Below are 21,353 nucleotides of genomic sequence, written 5' to 3' on the forward strand. Positions count from 1 at the left end.
CCTGTTTATATTATTTCTCTATTCTTGATATTGAATATTGCATTGTTGGGAAAGAGCTTTTAAGAAAGCATTTCACTGTACTGTTTTACGCCTTCTGTATCATGTGCACATGACAAATAAACTTGAAATAAACACACAGGACAGAACTAGCAGGGGGTAGCTAGGAAGGTAGATAGGTAGTGGAACAAACACCTCACTGATCATACTGTATGACTGGAAGTTTGTCACAATATCCCCTTGTCCTGAAACATACAGTACATACAGTAGAGCACAATACAGTACAGTACATACAGTACATACTGTAGAGTACATATATTAGAGTACATACAGTACAGTAGAGTACAATACAGTACAATACAGTAGTACAGTACAGTACATACAGTACAATACATACAGTACAGTATAGTATGGTAGGGTACAGTATAGTACAGTACATAGAGTACAGTACAGTACATACTGTACAGTACTTATAGTACAGTACATACAGTACAGTACAATACATACAGTACATACAGTACAGTTCCACCTGCAACAACTACAGCTAAGTTTGATTGGGTTCTGCTATAGTACATGTACTCCTGGCTGTGAAGACATTTCTTCCAGTTGCTTAAAAAATATGTTCAAGATGTTAGTTTGTCATTTACTGTACTGTACTTATGAGGCACTGATTTTACACTGTTTATATAGAAGTATCTATTACCGGCTTAAGCAAACTTTTACACCCACTCAGCAAACACAGTGGACAAGCCCTGCACCATGCCAGACTTCCCTTGGCTAGAAGGGTATTTCACAGCCAGGTAGTGTTACATTAAGGTGTATAAAGTGTCTGTGTTGAACTCTGCTATGAGAACATGCCAAACCTAGCTCTTTACCTGCACCACTATAAACATCTGAAAACTGGAACAACTTTATTTTCTTTAGCCTGGCATCTGGCATCATGTCACTGACTGAGTGAGTGAGTGAGTGAGTGAGTGAGTGAGTGAGTGAGTGAGTGAGTGAGTGAGTGAGTGAGTGAGTGACTGAGTGACTGAGTGAGTCAGTCAGTCAGTCAGTCAGTCAGTCAGTCAGACAGACAGACAGACAGACAGACAGACAGACAGACAGACAGACAGACAGACAGCTTTCCACTGGAAATCTTTAACAGTACAGCTGTAATGTATAAGCCCACTGTTGATCTGTTTCCCTTACATGTCCTTCCATAACCACGCCTCTGTGAGATGAGGCCTCCTAAATTTGATAATTCTACTGTTACTGAGGACAATAGACTGGAACATGGGAGGGAATAAACCTTTGTGATTCTACTGTACCTTTCCTTGTGATTCTACTGAATCTCAAATACATTTATTAAATTAACAGACACACAGGTATTTAATTTCAACAGGTAATCTATCAAATGGTACCCCGCTCTGCTAATATGGTCTCACCTGATTGGCTGGCGTTGGCATGTGTCGTCGTATGGTTGTTACCATTGGTGTAGAGGGAAGTGGAGAGAGCAAGGGGGAGGGGGGTGTGTCGGGTGGGAACAGGTATGAAGGTGGGGTCCAGATCTAGGATCAGCTGGTTAAGCTGCTCGATGGACTCATCAATGTCTGTGGCTAACGAGGCAAGCTCCTCCTGCCCGCAAGGTTCCCCTGAGGGCAACGGTGTATGGGTGGTGTGTGAGGCGTGTGTGTGACTGTCCGTCTGTACAGGCAACCCCACCCCTCCCTCCACTCCTCTCTGCACCGACTCTCTGCTGCTGCTCCCCCTATTGGGCGTGTCTGGAAGTGATAAGGTGTTTGGACCAATCAGAGAAAGTGTATCCACAGGGCTGTCCTGCCCCCTGACGACTATCTGCTGCTGCTGCACCCATGATTGGGTGGAGGGGGTGGAGTATCCACTTCCACTCTGGACCACTCCCTGGGCTTCAAGTATGCACTCAGAGGAGAACGAGCCAATGCTAGCCTCGGGGCTAACCTCGTCATCATAAAGGATGTCTGACTCCCTCTCGCTAGGAGAGGCCTTCACAGGCTGCCCTAACCCAGCCTCGTCCCCCTTCATCTCCCTCGCTGCATTACAGGAGGCTGCGAGGTCAGTCATGTCCTCCAGATGAGGCTCCAGGCCGACCTCAGATAGAAGCCGCCTGAGCTGGGTAAGTTCGTCCTGACTGGGCCCTCTCCTGGGGCTCACAGCAGTAATACCTCCGGTCCTCTGGGAGGCAATAGAGAGGCCTGAGTCTTTGCTGGCTGACAGTTTAAGGCCACTGGGGATAGGGTAGCTGGTTGCCAGGTGAAACGGAGCTCCTTCGTCACTACTTCCCTTCCTTACTCTGGCGTATAGGTTGCCATCGACAGGGCCCGGGCTATGAGGCAGAGCTGAGTAAGAGGAGGAGAGGAAGAGTAAGACAGACAGCCATAACAAATAGTGAATATTTACACACATAGACATCTACTGAGTCACACATAGTACACGCTTTACAACCTAGAACCCTCACCCTCCTCTCTTAGTCATCCTCTGACACACACACACACACACACACATTCACAGATACATGCACACACACACACGTTTGCCTTGTCTCCAGACCAGACACACTCCATCTAGATAACAGCAGTGTCTCTGTGTGAGCTCCACGTTGCGTGTGCGTCTTTATCTGCGTAGTCGCTTCTGTCTCAGAAAGAACACACCAAGCCTGACAGAGCAGAGGACCCCTCCCTCCACCTGGGCTCTGATATGACAGATAGCACGGCATTAGCCTGTTAGCTAGCGTGTTCACAGTCAACCACCAGCACCGTTCAATATGCAGGCAACACAAACACACGCTACATCACACCGCCTAACACCTAGCTCACCCAGACCAGAATGGAATACATGGAATATGAATGAACAAGTAAAGAATCTTAAGCCTTCGGGACACAGACACTTTGGAAAAGCCTATGGGGCACAGACACTTTGGAAAAGCCTATGGGACACAGACACTTTGGAAAAGCCTATGGGACACAGACACTTTGGAAAAGCCTATGGGACACAGACACTTTGGAAAAGCCTATGGGACACAGACACTTTGGAAAAGCCTATGGGGCACAGACACTTTGGAAAAGCCTATGGGACACAGACACTTTGGAAAAGCCTATGGGACACAGACACTTTGGAAAAGCCTATGGGACACAGACACTTTGGAAAAGCCTATGGGACACAGACACTTTGGAAAAGCCTATGGGACACAGACACTTTGGAAAAGCCTATGGGACACAGACACTTTGGAAAAGCCTATGGGACACAGACACTTTGGAAAAGCCTATGGGACACAGACACTTTGGAAAAGCCTATGGGGCACAGACACTTTGGAAAAGCCTATGGGACACAGACACTTTGGAAAAGCCTATGGGACACAGACACTTTGGAAAAGCCTATGGGACACAGACACTTTGGAAAAGCCTATGGGACACAGACACTTTGGAAAAGCAGAAATGAGAGACAAAATAACAGAGACAGTGAGTGATCAATGAGGTACTGTGAGAGGACACAGATGGCAAGCTCAAACACACACACACACACACACACACACACACACACACACACACACACACACACACACACACACACACACACACACACACACACACACACACACACACACACACACACACGTGACCTCTAAAGCGTAACCCTAACGTCAGAGTAAACCAGGAAAGACAAGTGGCTACTGCTGAGTCTCTACTCAGCTTTATACAACTCCACAAAAAAAATGAACACAAACAATTTCCTCACATACAGTGCTTTGCAGAAGTATTCAGACCCCCTGGGTTTCTTTACAGTTTCTTGTGTTAGAAAGTGGGATTAAAATAGATTTTTGTCAACAATCTACACAAAATACTCTGTAATGTCAAAGTGGAAGAAAAAACAATTATATATTTTGATAAAACATTTTTTTATCGTAACAAAATTATATTCATTGCATAATTATTCACCCCCTTTGCTTAGGCAAGCCTAAATTAGTTCAGGAGTCAAATTTGGCTTAACAAATCACATAATAAGTTACATGGACTTACTCTGTGTGAAATAATAGGAGTTGACATGATTTTTGAATGACTACCCCTTCCTCTCTCCCCCATACATACAACATCTGTAAGGTCCCTCAGTCAAGTATTGAATTTCAAGCGCAAATTCAACTCCGAAGACCAGGGAGATTTCTGAAAGCCTCATAAAGAAGGGCAGTGATTAGTAGATGGGTAACAATAACCAACCAGACATTGACTATATCTTCAAGCATGGTCAAGTTAATACTTATGCTGTGGATTATATATTAAACCACCCAGACACATCAACGATACAGACGTCCTTCTGAACTGAACTACAGGATAGGAATGAAACTGCTCAGGGATGTTACCATTAGGCCATTGGTGATTTTAAAACAGCTACAGAGTTCAATGGCTGAGAATGGATCAACAACATGGTTGTGAATCCACAATAATAACCTAAAGAAGAAGAATACAAACATTCAAAATATTCCAAAACATGCATCTTCTATGCAACAAGGCGGTAAAATAATACTGAAAGGAACAAAAATAGCAAAGGAATATACTTTTTGGCATAAATGCAAAGCCTTATATTTGGGGCAAATCCAACACAACACATCACTGAGATACTGCCTCCTTATTTTCAAGCATGGTGGTGGCTGCATCATGGTATGGGTATGCTTGACATCGGCAAAGACTGTGTAGTTTTTCAGGATGAAAAGAAACGAGATGGAACTAAGTACAGGTAAAATCCTAGAGGAAAACCTGCTTTAGTCTGCTTTACACCAGACACTGGTAGAGGAATTCACCTTTCAGCAGGACAATAACCTAGCCAAATCTACACTGGAGTTGCTTACCAGTGAAAGTTCCTGACTGGCCAAGTCACCATTTTGACTTAAATCTGCTTGAAAATCTATGGCGAGACTTGAAAATTGCCGTCCAACATTTTGACAGTGCTTGAAGAATTTTGAAAGAAATAATGGACAAATATTGCACAATCCAGGTGTGCAAAGCTTTTAAAGACTTACCCAAGAAGACTCACAGCTGTAATGATGCAAGAGGTGTTTCTAACAGGAGTTGACTCAGGGAACTGACAACTATATTTTAGGTATTTTATTTAATTGAATCTAAAAAGTGGAATTTTTCAACCACTTTGACATTAGAGAGTATTTTGTGTAGATTGTTGTAAAACAGTACAATTAAATCAATTTTAATCCCACTTTGTAACACAATACACTATGAAGAATTCCAATGGGTCTGAATACTTTTGCAAGGCATTGTATAGGAGGATCTGGGGTAATCTGTTACTGTAAGAAGAAAAAATCCACCCTGAATAAAATCATAAAATAAACTTCCTGTAACAGCACATGCATAGTAGCATACAGTGTGGTATGAAATTGCACCAGATGTTGATATTAGATAACACACACACAATTTCCTCCATCTGTGGGAAGCTGTTGAGACATTTCCACCCTGAAGAGCAACAATAACATACTCTTACTGTAACAACACATGTATAGTAACATACACTCCTAGTGTATGTTACTATACAATGTACTATCTAGAACTATCTATAAAATGTACTATCTAGAACTGTCTATAAAACGTACTATCTAGAACTGTATTTGGTTATTTGGTAGTCCCCATAGGAGAATCCTTTGTTGGTTCCAGGTCTAACCTTTTTGGGTTCCACGTAGAACCCTTTTCACCGACGGTTCTACATGGATCTCTGGGGACAGCCGAAGAACCCTATTGCATTTGACCAGGGCCCATATAACGCTGGTCAAAAGTAGTGCCCTATATAGTGAATAGGTTGCCATTTAGGATGAACTTCTTGTCTCATTCATAAAACTGCCTTAGCAGCCAGATTGTTGAACCTAAAGAGCAGTAAAATAAAGACATTATAGATTCCTAGCTACCTCTATAACATGCTAACCTGCAACATGTGTGGGTGCTTCTGAACCGGTTATGATGCCCAGATGAATATCATAACAAAGCTACACACACACACACACACACACACACACACGCAAGCACGCACGCACACACACACACACACACAAATACATAGTGAAGTCCCTCAGTCCAGCGAGACTATGATACTCAAATACCAGACATGCATGGTAAAGCCTCACAGCTGGTCTAACAGACACACACACAGACACACACACGTCCCATCTCACTCATCACTGTATGACATATTGAACAAGCAGCAACACAGACACAACTATACCCTGTAACTGACACTAAATCCTGTCACAACAAAACAATTCACTAACATTACTCACACGACAGACATTCACTAATACAATAAGTACTACAACAACTTAGAGCTACAACATTCTCCCTATACCAACTGTAACACAACTTCACATCAACTTACATCGTCTCTAAATCTGGAAGAAATGCCTCACTACAGTCCCTTCAAAATGTGAGGAAGAGTAGGAGAGAACCCAGATGACAAAAACATGGTTGAAGGGGAACAAGAAAGAGAAAGGAATAAATAATTGAAAAGGACAGAGAAAGAAGAGAAGACAAAAAGAGGATAAAGATAGAGAACAGAGTGGTAACCGTTCAGACCAGGTTTTGTGTAGAGCTCCTCTCCTCTTCTGTCGTCTCTCTTTCTCTAAGGCAGCTAAAAGAAGACTAGCAGAGAGTAACATTCTTTCTCTCTTTCTCTAAAGGTGCTAACTGCCCCCCTGGGTCCCCCTACGCTCTCTCTCTCTCGCTCACTCTCTCTCTCGCTCACTCTCTCTCTCCCCCTTCTCTCTCTCTCTCTCACTCTCTCTCTCCCCCCTTCTCTCTCTCTCTCCCCTATCTCTCTCTCCTTCTCTCTCTCCCCTATCTCTCTCCTTCTCTCTCCTTCTCTCTCTCTCTCTCCTTCTCTCTCTCTCTCTCCTTCTCTCTCCCCTATCTCTCTCTCCCCTATCTCTCTCTCCCCCATCTCTCTCTCCCCCATCTCTCTCTCTCCTTTCTGCGCTCGAGTCACCGCCTACTCTTACACTCCAAAAGATTCTGTTTTGCTCTGTGTATCTCTCTCTTTCCCTTCCTCTCCCTCTCTCTCTCTCTCTCACTCTTTCCCTTCCTCTCCCACTCTCTCAGTACCTCCAGGGGGACGGTATGGAAACCTGCAACCTGAACCTGACAAAGTAGAAAGGGGGGAGAGGAGAGACATAAGAGAGAAAGGTAGAAGACAGAGGTGATATGTAGAGAGCGATGTACAGAGTGATATGTAGCGAGAGAGAGTGAGAGAGAAGGGAGAGGGAGAAGGGAAATGTAGAGAAGGAGAGAGCTGGAAAGAGACAGGGAGAGAGAGTGTGGGTGAGAGGGGGAGTGAGAGAGAGAGAGAGAGAGGGAGAGAGAGGGGGAGAGAAGGAGAGAGAGAGAGAAAGAGAGAGAGAGGGGGGGGAAAGAGGAGAGAGAGCGAGAGAGAGAGAGAGAAAGAGAGAGAGAGAAAGAGAGAGAGAGAGAAGGAGAGAGAGAGAGAGAGAGAGAGAGAGAGGGAGAGAGGGGGGAGAGAGAGGGGGGGGAGAGAAAGAGAGAGTTTAACATATAGAGAGAAAGAGAGAGTTTAACATATAGAGAGAAAGAGAGAGTTTAACATATAGAGAGAAAGAGAAGGGGGTTAAAACACAACCATCTGTGGCTGAAAACAACATTCTTCTGACTTTCTGTTTTTTCTTTTTCACAGGCTGGCACCCTCATTATGTCTGTGTGTGAGTTTCTCTGTTTACCTGTTAATATATAGTGCCTGTGTGTGTGTTTGAGTGTGTGTGCGTGTTTGCGAGTGTGTGTGTGTGCATATGCTTCCATAACTGCCTTGCCACATTGCTTTCCCAATGTGCGGTCTGTCTAAATGACATGGCTGCCGATATAGACCTGGTTTAAAACAGCTGGGACTCAAACCTCAATCACCGGCTGTAGTGATTGTTACAGTTGTCTGGTCCAGGGTAGTGTGTGTGTGTGTGTGTGTGTGTGTGTGTGTGTGTGTGTGTGTGTGTGTGTGTGTGTGTGTGTGTGTGTGTGTGTGTGTGTGTGTGTGTGTGTGTTTTCATAAATTCTAAGTGACAAACCTCTTGAAAAAGAAGCAGCTTTAAATACCTAGCTGTGGTATGTCTGCTGTCCAGTGTTCTGAGAAGCTTTATACAACGCCACTCCATTCCCCGGAAACACTGAAGTGGCTCGCATTATCGCATAACAACAGGACACCTGCCATTCCTCATCCACATTCTCGTCACAGGATCATCACATTGGACTTGAATCAGAATTTCACATAGAGTGGCAATAAAGTGGTTATAAAAAGGTTAGGGTCAAGGTTTAGGGTTAGATCCAGAGAATGACCAGGGTCTCCACAAAACGCAACGCTTAGCTGTGACATCCTGTCTAATAATAAAGTGTTATGTAAGAGGAGACACTGAGAGAGGGAGCAATTACCTAAAAATAACGCAATATCCTTAATATGACTGGCGAGAAAGTAAGCAAATGCTTTTGTCTTCTGGAGAGATGTTACAATACCTAGTCCTTCTGGAGAGATGTTACAATACCTAGTCCTTCAGGAGAGATGTTACAATACCTAGTCCTTCAGGAGAGATGTTACAATACCTAGTCCTTCGGGAGAGATGTTACAATACCTAGTCCTTCTGGAGAGATGTTACAATACCTAGTCCTTCTGGAGAGATGTTACAATACCTAGTCCTTCTGGAGAGATGTTACAATACCTAGTCCTTCAGGAGAGATGTTACAATACCTAGTCCTTCAGTAGAGATGTTACAATACCTAGTCCTTCAGGAGAGATGTTACAATACCTAGTCCTTCAGGAGAGATGTTACAATACCTAGTCCTTCAGGAGAGATGTTACAATACCTAGTCCTTCTGGAGAGATGTTACAATACCTAGTCCTTCAGGAGATATGTTACAATACCTAGTCCTTCTGGAGATATGTTACAATACCTAGTCCTTCAGGAGAGATGTTACAATACCTAGTCCTTCTGGAGAGATGTTACAATACCTAGTCCTTCAGGAGAGATGTTACAATACCTAGTCCTTCTGGAGAGATGTTACAATACCTAGTCCTTCAGGAGAGATGTTACAATACCTAGTCCTTCAGGAGAGATGTTACAATACCTAGTCCTTCTGGAGAGATGTTACAATACCTAGTCCTTCTGGAGAGATGTTACAATACCTAGTCCTTCAGGAGAGATGTTACAATACCTAGTCCTTCAGGAGAGATGTTACAATACCTAGTCCTTCAGGAGAGATGTTACAATACCTAGTCCTTCTGGAGAGATGTTACAATACCTAGTCCTTCTGGAGAGATGTTACAATACCTAGTCCTTCAGGAGAGATGTTACAATACCTAGTCCTTCAGGAGAGATGTTACAATACCTAGTCCTTCTGGAGAGATGTTACAATACCTTGTCCTTCAGGAGAGATGATACAATAACTAGTCCTTCTGGATAGATGTTACAATACCTTGTCCTTCTGGAGAGATGTTACAATACCTCGTCCTTCTGGAGAGATGTTACAATACCTAGTCCTTCTGGAGAGATGTTACAATACCTAGTCCTTCTGGAGAGATGTTACAATACCTAGTCCTTCAGGAGAGATGTTACAATACCTAGTCCTTCTGGAGAGATGTTACAATACCTAGTCCTTCTGGAGAGATGTTACAATACCTAGTCCTTCAGGAGAGATGTTACAATACCTAGTCCTTCAGGAGAGATGTTACAATACCTAGTCCTTCTGGAGAGATGTTACAATACCTTGTCCTTCTGGAGAGATGTTACAATACCTAGTCCTTCAGGAGAGATGTTACAATACCTAGTCCTTCAGGAGAGATGTTAACATACCTAGTCCTTCTGGAGAGATGTTACAATACATAGTCCTTCAGGAGAGATGTTACAATACCTAGTCCTTCTGGAGAGATGTAACAATACCTAGTCCTTCTGGAGAGATGTTACAATACCTAGTCCTTCAGGAGAGATGTTACAATACCTAGTCCTTCAGGAGAGATGTTACAATACCTAGTCCTTCTGGAGAGATGTTACACTACCTAGTCCTTCTGGAGAGATGTTACAATACCTAGTCCTTCAGGAGAGATGTTACAATACCTAGTCCTTCAGGAGAGATGTTACAATACCTAGTCCTTCAGGAGAGATGTTACAATACCTAGTCCTTCAGGAGAGATGTTACAATACCTAGTCCTTCAGGAGAGATGTTACAATACCTAGTCCTTCTGGAGAGATGTACAATACCTAGTCCTTCAGGAGAGATGTTACAATACCTAGTCCTTCTGGAGAGATGTTACAATACCTAGTCCTTCAGGAGAGATGTTACAATACCTAGTCCTTCTGGAGAGATGTTACAATACCTAGTCCATCTGGAGAGATGTTACAATACCTAGTCCTTCAGGAGAGATGATACAATAACTAGTTCTTCAGGAGAGATGTTACAATACCTAGTCCTTCTGGAGAGATGTACAATACCTAGTCCTTCAGGAGAGATGTTACAATACCTAGTCCTTCAGGAGAGATGTACAATACCTAGTCCTTCAGGAGAGATGTTACAATACCTAGTCCTTCAGGAGAGATGTTACAATACCTAGTCATTCAGGAGAGATGTTACAATACCTAGTCCTTCAGGAGAGATGTTACAATACCTAGTCCTTCTGGAGAGATGTACAATACCTAGTCCTTCTGGAGAGATGTTACAATACCTAGTCCTTCAGGAGAGATGTTACAATACCTAGTCCTTCTGGAGAGATGTTACAATACCTAGTCCTTCTGGAGAGATGTTACAATACCTAGTCCTTCTGGAGAGATGTTACAATACCTAGTCCTTCTGGAGAGATGTTACAATACCTAGTCCTTCAGGAGAGATGTTACAATACCTAGTCCTTCTGGAGAGATGTTACAATACCTAGTCCTTCAGGAGAGATGTTACAATACCTAGTCCTTCTGGAGAGATGTTACAATACCTAGTCCTTCTGGAGAGATGTTACAATACCTAGTCCTTCTGGAGAGATGTTACAATACCTAGTACTTCTGGAGAGATGTTACAATACCTAGTCCTTCAGGAGAGATGTTACAATACCTAGTCCTTCAGGAGAGATGTTACAATACCTAGTCCTTCAGGAGAGATGTTATAATACCTAGTCCTTCTGGAGAGATGTTACAATACCTAGTCCTTCAGGAGAGATGTTACAATACCTAGTCCTTCTGGAGAGATGTTACAATACCTAGTCCTTCAGGAGAGATGTTACAATACCTAGTCCTTCTGGAGAGATGTTACAATACCTAGTCCTTCAGGAGAGATGATACAATAACTAGTTCTTCAGGAGAGATGTTACAATACCTAGTCCTTCAGGAGAGATGTTACAATACCTAGTCCTTCAGGAGAGATGTTACAATACCTAGTCCTTCAGGAGAGATGTTACAATACCTAGTCCTTCTGGAGAGATGTTACAATACCTAGTCCTTCAGGAGAGATGTTACAATACCTAGTCCTTCTGGAGAGATGTTACAATACCTAGTCCTTCAGGAGAGATGTTACAATAACTAGTCCTTCAGGAGAGATGTTACAATACCTAGTCCTTCTGGAGAGATGTTACAATACCTAGTCCTTCAGGAGAGATGTTACAATACCTAGTCCTTCAGAAGAGATGTTACAATAACTAGTCCTTCTGGAGAGATGTTACAATACCTAGTCCTTCTGGAGAGATGTTACAATACCTAGTCCTTCAGGAGAGATGTTACAATACCTAGTCCTTCAGGAGAGATGTTACAATACCTAGTCCTTCAGGAGAGATGTTACAATACCTAGTCCTTCTGGAGAGATGTTACAATACCTAGTCCTTCAGGAGAGATGTTACAATACCTAGTCCTTCTGGAGAGATGATACATTACCTAGTCCTTCAGGAGAGATGTTATAATACCTAGTCCTTCAGGAGAGATGTTACAATACCTAGTCCTTCTGGAGAGATGTTACAATACCTAGTCCTTCAGGAGAGATGTTACAATACCTAGTCCTTCTGGAGAGATGTTACAATACCTAGTCCTTCAGGAGAGATGTTACAATACCTAGTCCTTCAGGAGAGATGTTACAATACCTAGTCCTTCAGGAGAGATGTTACAATACCTAGTCCTTCAGGAGAGATGTTACAATACCTAGTCCTTCTGGAGAGATGTTGCAATACCTAGTCCTTCAGGAGAGATGTTACAATACCTAGTCCTTCTGGAGAGATGATACATTACCTAGTCCTTCAGGAGAGATGTTATAATACCTAGTCCTTCAGGAGAGATGTTACAATACCTAGTCCTTCTGGAGAGATGTTACAATACCTAGTCCTTCAGGAGAGATGTTACAATACCTAGTCCTTCTGGAGAAATGTTACAATACCTAGTCCTTCAGGAGAGATGTTACAATACCTAGTCCTTCTGGAGAGATGTTACAATACCTAGTCCTTCAGGAGAGAGTGTTACAATACCTAGTCCTTCAGGAGAGATGTTACAATACCTAGTCCTTCAGGAGAGATGTTACAATACCTAGTCCTTCTGGAGAGATGTTACAATACCTAGTCCTTCAGGAGAGATGTTACAATACCTAGTCCTTCTGGAGAGATGTTACAATACCTAGTCCTTCAGGAGAGATGTTACAATAACTAGTCCTTCAGGAGAGATGTTACAATACCTAGTCCTTCTGGAGAGATGTTACAATACCTAGTCCTTCAGGAGAGATGTTACAATACCTAGTCCTTCAGGAGAGATGTTACAATAACTAGTCCTTCTGGAGAGATGTCACAATACCTAGTCCTTCTGGAGAGATGTTACAATACCTAGTCCTTCAGGAGAGATGTTACAATACCTAGTCCTTCAGGAGAGATGTTACAATACCTAGTCCTTCAGGAGAGATGTTACAATACCTAGTCCTTCTGGAGAGATGTTACAATACCTAGTCCTTCAGGAGAGATGTTACAATACCTAGTCCTTCAGGAGAGATGATACAATACCTAGTCCTTCAGGAGAGATGTTATAATACCTAGTCCTTCAGGAGAGATGTTACAATACCTAGTCCTTCTGGAGAGATGTTACAATACCTAGTCCTTCAGGAGAGATGTTACAATACCTAGTCCTTCTGGAGAAATGTTACAATACCTAGTCCTTCAGGAGAGATGTTACAATACCTAGTCCTTCTGGAGAGATGTTACAATACCTAGTCCTTCAGGAGAGATGTTACAATACCTAGTCCTTCTGGAGAGATGTTACAATACCTAGTCCTTCAGGAGAGATGTTACAATACCTAGTCCTTCTGGAGAGATGTTACAATACCTAGTCCTTCAGGAGAGATGTTACAATACCTAGTCCTTCAGGAGAGATGTTACAATACCTAGTCCTTCAGGAGAGATGTTACAATACCTAGTCCTTCAGGAGAGATGTTACAATACCTAGTCCTTCAGGAGAGATGTTACAATACCTAGTCCTTCAGGAGAGATGTTACAATACCTAGTCCTTCTGGAGAGATGATACAATACCTAGTCCTTCTGGAGAGATGTTACAATACCTAGTCCTTCAGGAGAGATGTTACAATACCTAGTCCTTCTGGAGAGATGTACTCATAGGAGTCCCGTCGAACCAGGGGGTCCCAGGTATCGTAGTCCACGATGACAGAGGGTCCGTTTTGCCAGTGACCACTGCCTTCAGATGACAACAACCATATAGAGAGAAATAAACAGAGAGAGAGAGAGAGAGAGAGACTGAAGAAGACAGAGACAATCTCAGTCATGGGTTTGTTGCACAACAGTCCAGCATTGTCAAGGAACACTCATATATTCTGTAACAACATCAGCTGATCCCTGGAGAGGACCATTTTGGTTTATTTACTTCAAAAATATTGTAGAAAATTTGGAAAATATGAATTCTTTCCAATTTTTTGTGTGAGTTTGTGTGCACACGTGCTTGTGTGTGAGATTGAGTATGTGAGTGAGCAAAGTGGAGGTGTGTTTATGTGTATGGATGGTTGAATCCTGAGCTCTGTGCAGTTCTGCTCTGTCTGTTTCTTTGCCTGTATCTGGGATCTGCATTCCTGGGTGATGTGTGTGTGATAAGAGAATTTATTGTTTCCTGTTGAGTGGAGCAGTGTGTGTTACAGAGGAGTGTGTGTGTGTTACAGAGGAGTGTGTTACAGAGCAGTGTGTGTTACAGAGCAGTGTGTGTTACAGAGCAGTGTGTGTTACAGAGGAGTGTTTGTTACAGAGGAGTGTGTGTTACAGAGCAGTGTGTGTTACAGAGAAGTGTGTGTTACAGAGGAGTGTGTGTTACAGAGCAGTGTGTGTTACAGAGGAGTGTGTGTTATAGAGCAGTGTGTGTTACAGAGGAGTGTGTGTTACAGAGGAGTGTGTGTTACAGAGGAGTGTGTGTTACAGAGCAGTGTGTGTTACAGAGGAGTGTGTGTTACAGAGGAGTGTGTGTTACAGAGGAGTGTGTGTGTGTTACAGAGCAGTGTGTTACAGAGCAGTGTGTGTTACAGAGGAGTGTGTGTTACAGAGGAGTGTGTGTTACAGAGCAGTGTGTGTTACAGAGGAGTGTGTGTTACAGAGCAGTGTGTGTTACAGAGCAGTGTGTGTTACAGAGGAGTGTGTGTTACAGAGGAGTGTGTGTTACAGAGCAGTGTGTGTTACAGAGCAGTGTGTGTTACAGAGGAGTGTGTGTTACAGAGCAGTGTGTGTTACAGAGCAGTGTGTGTTACAGAGGAGTGTGTGTGTGTGTTACAGAGCAGTGTGTGTTACAGAGCAGTGTGTGTTACAGAGGAGTGTGTGTTAGAGGAGTGTGTGTTACAGAGCAGTGTGTGTTACAGAGGAGTGTGTGTTACAGAGGAGTGTGTGTTACAGAGCAGTGTGTGTTACAGAGGAGTGTGTGTTACAGAGGAGTGTGTGTTACAGAGGAGTGTGTGTTACAGAGGAGTGTGTGTTACAGAACAGTGTGTGTTACAGAGCAGTGTGTGTTACAGAGGAGTGTGTGTTACAGAGCAGTGTGTGTTACAGAGCAGTGTGTGTTACAGAGCAGTGTGTGTTACAGAGCAGTGTGTATGTGTTACAGAGCAGTGTGTGTTACAGAGGAGTGTGTATGTGTTACAGAGGAGCAGTTCTGCTCTGTCTGTTTCTTTGCCTGTATCTGGGATCTGCATTCCTGGGTGATGTGTGTGTGATAAGAGAATTTATTGTTTCCTGTTGAGTGGAGCAGTGTGTGTTACAGAGGAGTGTGTGTGTGTTACAGAGGAGTGTGTTACAGAGCAGTGTGTGTTACAGAGCAGTGTGTGTTACAGAGCAGTGTGTGTTACAGAGGAGTGTTTGTTACAGAGGAGTGTGTGTTACAGAGCAGTGTGTGTTACAGAGAAGTGTGTGTTACAGAGGAGTGTGTGTTACAGAGCAGTGTGTGTTACAGAGGAGTGTGTGTTATAGAGCAGTGTGTGTTACATAGCAGTGTGTGTTACAGAGGAGTGTGTGTTACAGAGCAGTGTGTGTTACAGAGGAGTGTGTGTTACAGAGGAGTGTGTGTTACAGAGGAGTGTGTGTGTGTTACAGAGCAGTGTGTTACAGAGCAGTGTGTGTTACAGAGCAGTGTGTGTTACAGAGGAGTGTGTGTTACAGAGCAGTGTGTGTTACAGAGCAGTGTGTGTTACAGAGGAGTGTGTGCTACAGAGGAGTGTGTGTTACAGAGCAGTGTGTGTTACAGAGCAGTGTGTGTTACAGAGGAGTGTGTGTGTGTTACAGAGCAGTGTGTGTTACAGAGCATTGTGTGTTACAGAGGAGTGTGTGTGTGTGTTACAGAGCAGTGTGTGTTACAGAGCAGTGTGTGTTACAGAGGAGTGTGTGTTAGAGGAGTGTGTGTTACAGAGCAGTGTGTGTTACAGAGGAGTGTGTGTTACAGAGCAGTGTGTGTTACAGAGCAGTGTGTGTTACAGAGGAGTGTGTGTTACAGAGGAGTGTGTGTTACAGAGGAGTGTGTGTTACAGAGGAGTGTGTGTTCCAGAACAGTGTGTGTTACAGAGCAGTGTGTGTTACAGAGGAGTGTGTGTTACAGAGCAGTGTGTGTTACAGAGCAGTGTGTGTTACAGAGCAGTGTGTGTTACAGAGCAGTGTGTGTTACAGAGCAGTGTGTGTTACAGAGCAGTGTGTGTTACAGAGGAGTGTGTGTTACAGAGCAGTGTGTGTTACAGAGCAGTGTGTGTTACAGAGGAGTGTCTGTTACAGGGGAGTGTGTGTTACAGAGGAGTGTGTGTTACAGAGGAGTGTGTGTTACAGAGAAGTGTGTGTTACAGAGGAGTGTGTGTGTGTTACAGAGGAGTGTGTGTGTGTTACAGAGGAGTGTGTGTGTGTTACAGAGGAGTGTGTGTGTGTGTTACAGAGGAGTGTGTGTTACAGAGGAGTGTGTGTTACAGAGCAGTGTGTGTTACAGAGCAGTGTGTGTTATAGAGCAGTGTGTGTTACAGAGGAGTGTGTGTGTGTTACAGAGCAGTGTGTGTTATAGAGGAGTGTGTGTTATAGAGGAGTGTGTGTTACAGAGGAGTGTGTGTTACAGAGCAGTGCGTGTTACAGAGCAGTGTGTGTTACAGAGGAGTGAGTGTTACAGAGGAGTGTGTGTTACAGAGCAGTGTGTGTTATAGAGCAGTGTGTGTTATAGAGGAGTGTGTGTTATAGAGGAGTGTGTGTTACAGAGGAGTGTGTGTTACAGAGCAGTGCGTGTTACAGAGCAGCGTGTGTTACAGAGGAGTGAGTGTTACAGAGGAGTGTGTGTTACAGAGCAGTGTGTGTTACAGAGGAGTGTGTGGTGTGTTACAGAAGAGTGTGTGTGTGTTACAGAGGAGTGTGTGTGTGTTACAGAGGAGTGTGTGTTACAGAGCAGTGTGTGTTACAGAGCAGTGTGTGTTACAGAGCAGTGTGTGTTACAGAGCAGTGTGTGTTACAGAGGAGTGTGTGTTACAGAGGAGTGTGTGTTCGAGAACAGTGTGTGTTACAGAGCAGTGTGTGTTACAGAGGAGTGTGTGTTACAGAGCAGTGTGTGTTACAGAGCAGTGTGTGTCACAGAGGAGTGTGTGTTACAGAGCAGTGTGTGTTACAGAGCAGTGTGTGTTACAGAGGAGTGTGTGTTACAGAGGAGTGTGTGTTACAGAGGAGTGTGTGTTACAGAGGAGTGTGTGTTCCAGAACAGTGTGTGTTACAGAGCAGTGTGTGTTACAGAGCAGTGTGTGTTACAGAGCAGTGTGTGTTACAGAGCAGTGTGTGTTACAGAGCAGTGTGTGTTACAGAGCAGTGTGTGTTACAGAGCAGTGTGTGTTACAGAGGAGTGTGTGTTACAGAGCAGTGTGTGTTACAGAGCAGTGTGTGTTACAGAGGAGTGTGTGTTACAGGGGAGTGTGTGTTACAGAGGAGTGTGTGATACAGAGGAGTGTGTGTTACAGAGAAGTGTGTGTTACAGAGGAGTGTGTGTGTGTTACAGAGGAGTGTGTGTGTGTTACAGAGGAGTGTGTGTGTGTTACAGAGGAGTGTGTGTGTGTGTTACAGAGGAGTGTGTGTTACAGAGGAGTGTGTGTTACAGAGCAGTGTGTGTTACAGAGCAGTGTGTGTTATAGAGCAGTGTGTGTTACAGAGGAGTGTGTGTGTGTTACAGAGCAGTGTGTGTTATAGAGGAGTGTGTGTTATAGAGGAGTGTGTGTTACAGAGGAGTGTGTGTTACAGAGCAGTGCGTGTTACAGAGCAGTGTGTGTTACAGAGGAGTGAGTGTTACAGAGGAGTGTGTGTTACAGAGCAGTGTGTGTTATAGAGCAGTGTGTGTTATAGAGGAGTGTGTGTTATAGAGGAGTGTGTGTTACAGAGGAGTGTGTGTTACAGAGCAGTGCGTGTTACAGAGCAGTGTGTGTTACAGAGGAGTGAGTGTTACAGAGGAGTGTGTGTTACAGAGCAGTGTGTGTTACAGAGGAGTGTGTGGTGTGTTACAGAAGAGTGTGTGTGTGTTACAGAGGAGTGTGTGTGTGTTACAGAGGAGTGTGTGTTACAGAGCAGTGTGTGTTACAGAGCAGTGTGTGTTACAGAGCAGTGTGTGTTACAGAGGAGTGTGTGTTACAGAGGAGTGTGTGTTACAGAGGAGTGTGTGTGTGTGTTACAGAGCAGTGTGTGTTACAGAGCAGTGGGTGTTACAGAGGAGTGTGTGTTAGAGGAGTGTGTGTTACAGAACAGTTTGTGTTACAGAGCAGTGTGTGTTACAGAGCAGTGTGTGTTACAGAGCAGTGTGTGTTACAGAGCAGTGTGTGTTACAGAGGAGTGTGTGTTACAGAACAGTGTGTGTTACAGAACAGTGTGTGTTACAGAGCAGTGTGTGTTACAGAGCAGTGTGTGTTACAGAGCAGTGTGTGTTACAGAGCAGTGTGTGTTACAGAGCAGTGTGTATGTGTTACAGAGCAGTGTGTGTTACAGAGGAGTGTGTATGTGTTACAGAGGAGTGTGTGTTACAGAGCAGTGTGTGTTACAGAGCAGTGTGTGTTACAGAGGAGTGTGTGTTACAGAGGAGTGTGTGTTACAGAGCAGTGTGTGTTACAGAGCAGTGTGTGTTACAGAGCAGTGTGTGTTACAGAGCAGTGTGTGTTACAGAGGAGTGTGTGTTACAGGGGAGTGTGTGTTACAGGGGAGTGTGTGTTACAGAGGAGTGTGTGTTACAGAGAAGTGTGTGTTACAGAGGAGTGTGTGTGTGTGTTACAGAGGAGTATGTGTGTGTTACAGAGGAGTGTGTGTTACAGAGGAGTGTGTGTTACAGAGCAGTGTGTGTTACAGAGCAGTGTGTGTTATAGAGCAGTGTGTGTTACAGAGGAGTGTGTGTGTGTTACAGAGCAGTGTGTGTTACAGAGCAGTGTGTGTTACAGAGGAGTGTGTGTTACAGAGGAGTGTGTGTTATAGAGCAGTGTGTGTTATAGAGGAGTGTGTGTTATAGAGGAGTGTGTGTTACAGAGGAGTGTGTGTTACAGAGCAGTGCGTGTTACAGAGCAGTGTGTGTTACAGAGGAGTGAGTGTTACAGAGCAGTGTGTGTTATAGAGCAGTGTGTGTTATAGAGGAGTGTGTGTTATAGAGGAGTGTGTGTTACAGAGGAGTGTGTGTTACAGAGCAGTGCGTGTTACAGAGCAGTGTGTGTTACAGAGGAGTGAGTGTTACAGAGGAGTGTGTGTTACAGAGCAGTGTGTGTTACAGAGGAGTGTGTGTGTGTGTTACAGAGGAGTGTGTGTGTGTTACAGAGGAGTGTGTGTGTGTTAGAGGAGTGTGTGTTACAGAGCAGTGTGTGTTACAGAGCAGTGTGTGTTACAGAGCAGTGTGTGTTACAGAGCAGTGTGTGTTACAGAGGAGTGTGTGTTACAGAGGAGTGTGTGTTACAGAGGAGTGTGTGTTACAGAGCAGTGTGTGTTACAGAGGAGTGTGTGTTACAGAGGAGTGTGTGTTACAGGGGAGTGTGTGTGTGTTACAGAGCAGTGTGTGTTACAGAGCAGTGTGTGTTACAGAGGAGTGTGTGTTACAGAGGAGTGTGTGTGTGTTACAGAGAAGTGTGTGTTACAGAGCAGTGTGTGTTACAGAGCAGTGTGTGTTACAGAGGAGTGAGTGTTACAGAGGAGTGTGTGTTACAGAGCCGTGTGTGTTATAGAGCAGTGTGTGTTATAGAGAAGTGTGTGTTATAGAGGAGTGTGTGTTACAGAGGAGTGTGTGTTACAGAGCAGTGCGTGTTACAGAGCAGTGTGTTTTACAGAGGAGTGAGTGTTACAGAGGAGTGTGTGTTACAGAGCAGTGTGTGTTACAGAGGAGTGTGTGTGTGTGTTACAGAGGAGTGTGTGTGTGTTACAGAGGAGTGTGTGTGTGTTACAGAGGAGTGTGTGTTACAGAGCAGTGTGTGTTACAGAGCAGTGTGTGTTACAGAGCAGTGTGTGTTACAGAGCAGTGTGTGTTACAGAGGAGTGTGTGTTACAGAGGAGTGTGTGTTACAGAGCAGTGTGTGTTACAGAGCAGTGTGTGTTACAGAGCAGTGTGTGTTACAGAGCAGTGTGTGTTACAGAGCAGTGTGTGTTACAGAGGAGTGTGTGTTACAGAGGAGTGTGTGTTACAGAGCAGTGTGTGTTACAGAGGAGTGTGTGTTACAGGGGAGTGTGTGCTACAGAGGAGTGTGTGTTACAGAGCAGTGTGTGTTACAGAGGAGTGTGTGTTACAGTTAGCCATTCCGTCTCTGCAGTGTGTGTTACAGAGGAGTGTGTGTTACAGTTAGCCATTCCGTCTCTGCAGTGTGCTGATTGCTTTGGTCAAATCTTTTTGCACAATTTCTGCTCACACACGCATATTATGAAACAGCCATTTCTGTGTCTGTTCAGACTAACTGAACAGGTGAACAAATCTGATGTGGTGGTCTCAGAAGGATTGGTTTTGATTTGATAGTGAGTCATGATATTTGTATGCTCTGCTCTGCTCTGCTCTGCTCTGTTCTGCTCTGTTCTGCTCTGTTCTGTTTTGCTCTGTTTTGCTCTGCTCTGTTCTGCTCTGCTCTGTTCTGCTCTGTTCTGCTCTGTTCTGTTTTGCTCTGCTCTGCTCTGTTCTGCTCTGCTCTGCTCTGCTCTGTTCTGCTCTGTTCTGCTCTGTTCTGTTTTGCTCTGCTCTGCTCTGTTCTGCTCTGTTCTGCTCTGTTCTGTTCTGCTCTGTTCTGCTCTGTTCTGCTCTGCTCTGCTCTGTTCTGCTCTGTTCTGTTTTGCTCTGCTCTGCTCTGTTCTGTTCTGCTCTGCTCTGCTCTGCTCTGTTCTGTTCTGCTCTGCTCTGCTCTGTTCTGCTCTGTTCTTTTGTGACAGCAGCTGACAGGATGTGTGACTGCAGGGTGAATGGCTGTGACGGCAGCTGACAAGATATATAAGAGCCATTTTGATAGGGTTTGTGTTTGTCTAGTTTTGTCTGTTTTGGGCTGTCAGTTCTCACCACTAGAGAGCAGTCTCACTGAGGTTATGGGTCAGGTGGTAGGTCAGGTGATGGCTCAGGTGTATAAGATCACAGGTAACCAGGTAGTAGGGTGAACAGGAGATTCACATGGTTTTTACAGCTATTCACAAGGTTGCCTTTAACCCAGATTACTCAACCACAAATCGTCACCACCATGGTAAATCATCAGGTTTAATCTGTCATATTATTATTTTATTCAATAAATGGGAACATCCCCCAACTTTATCTAAGTCTGGACATTACCTCAACGTGTCAAAAACAGTTCGCATCACTCATGCATCGTGACGAATTGGAACTTTTAAATAGTCCCACACAGGATGTGTGACTGTAGGGTGAGGGGGTTGGCAGG

General features: G+C 44.1%; 1 protein-coding gene across 2 annotated transcripts in view; it reads right to left on the reverse strand.

Annotated features, from left to right (window-relative positions):
* Positions 1-21,353, reverse strand: part of si:ch211-191a24.3 (tensin-3) — a 103,170-nt gene that overhangs the window by 51,630 nt on the left and 30,187 nt on the right. For both annotated transcript variants that reach the window (XM_055943987.1, XM_055943988.1), the window contains 2 exons: positions 13,586-13,690; positions 1,425-2,354 (listed from right to left, as the gene is read on the reverse strand). In XM_055943987.1, the coding sequence (XP_055799962.1) occupies positions 1,425-2,354; positions 13,586-13,690 (1,035 nt within the window). The remainder of the gene's footprint in view (positions 1-1,424; positions 2,355-13,585; positions 13,691-21,353) is intronic.

Source organism: Salvelinus fontinalis, chromosome 14 (assembly GCF_029448725.1).
Source record: "Salvelinus fontinalis isolate EN_2023a chromosome 14, ASM2944872v1, whole genome shotgun sequence".
NCBI classification, from domain to species: domain Eukaryota; kingdom Metazoa; phylum Chordata; class Actinopteri; order Salmoniformes; family Salmonidae; genus Salvelinus; species Salvelinus fontinalis.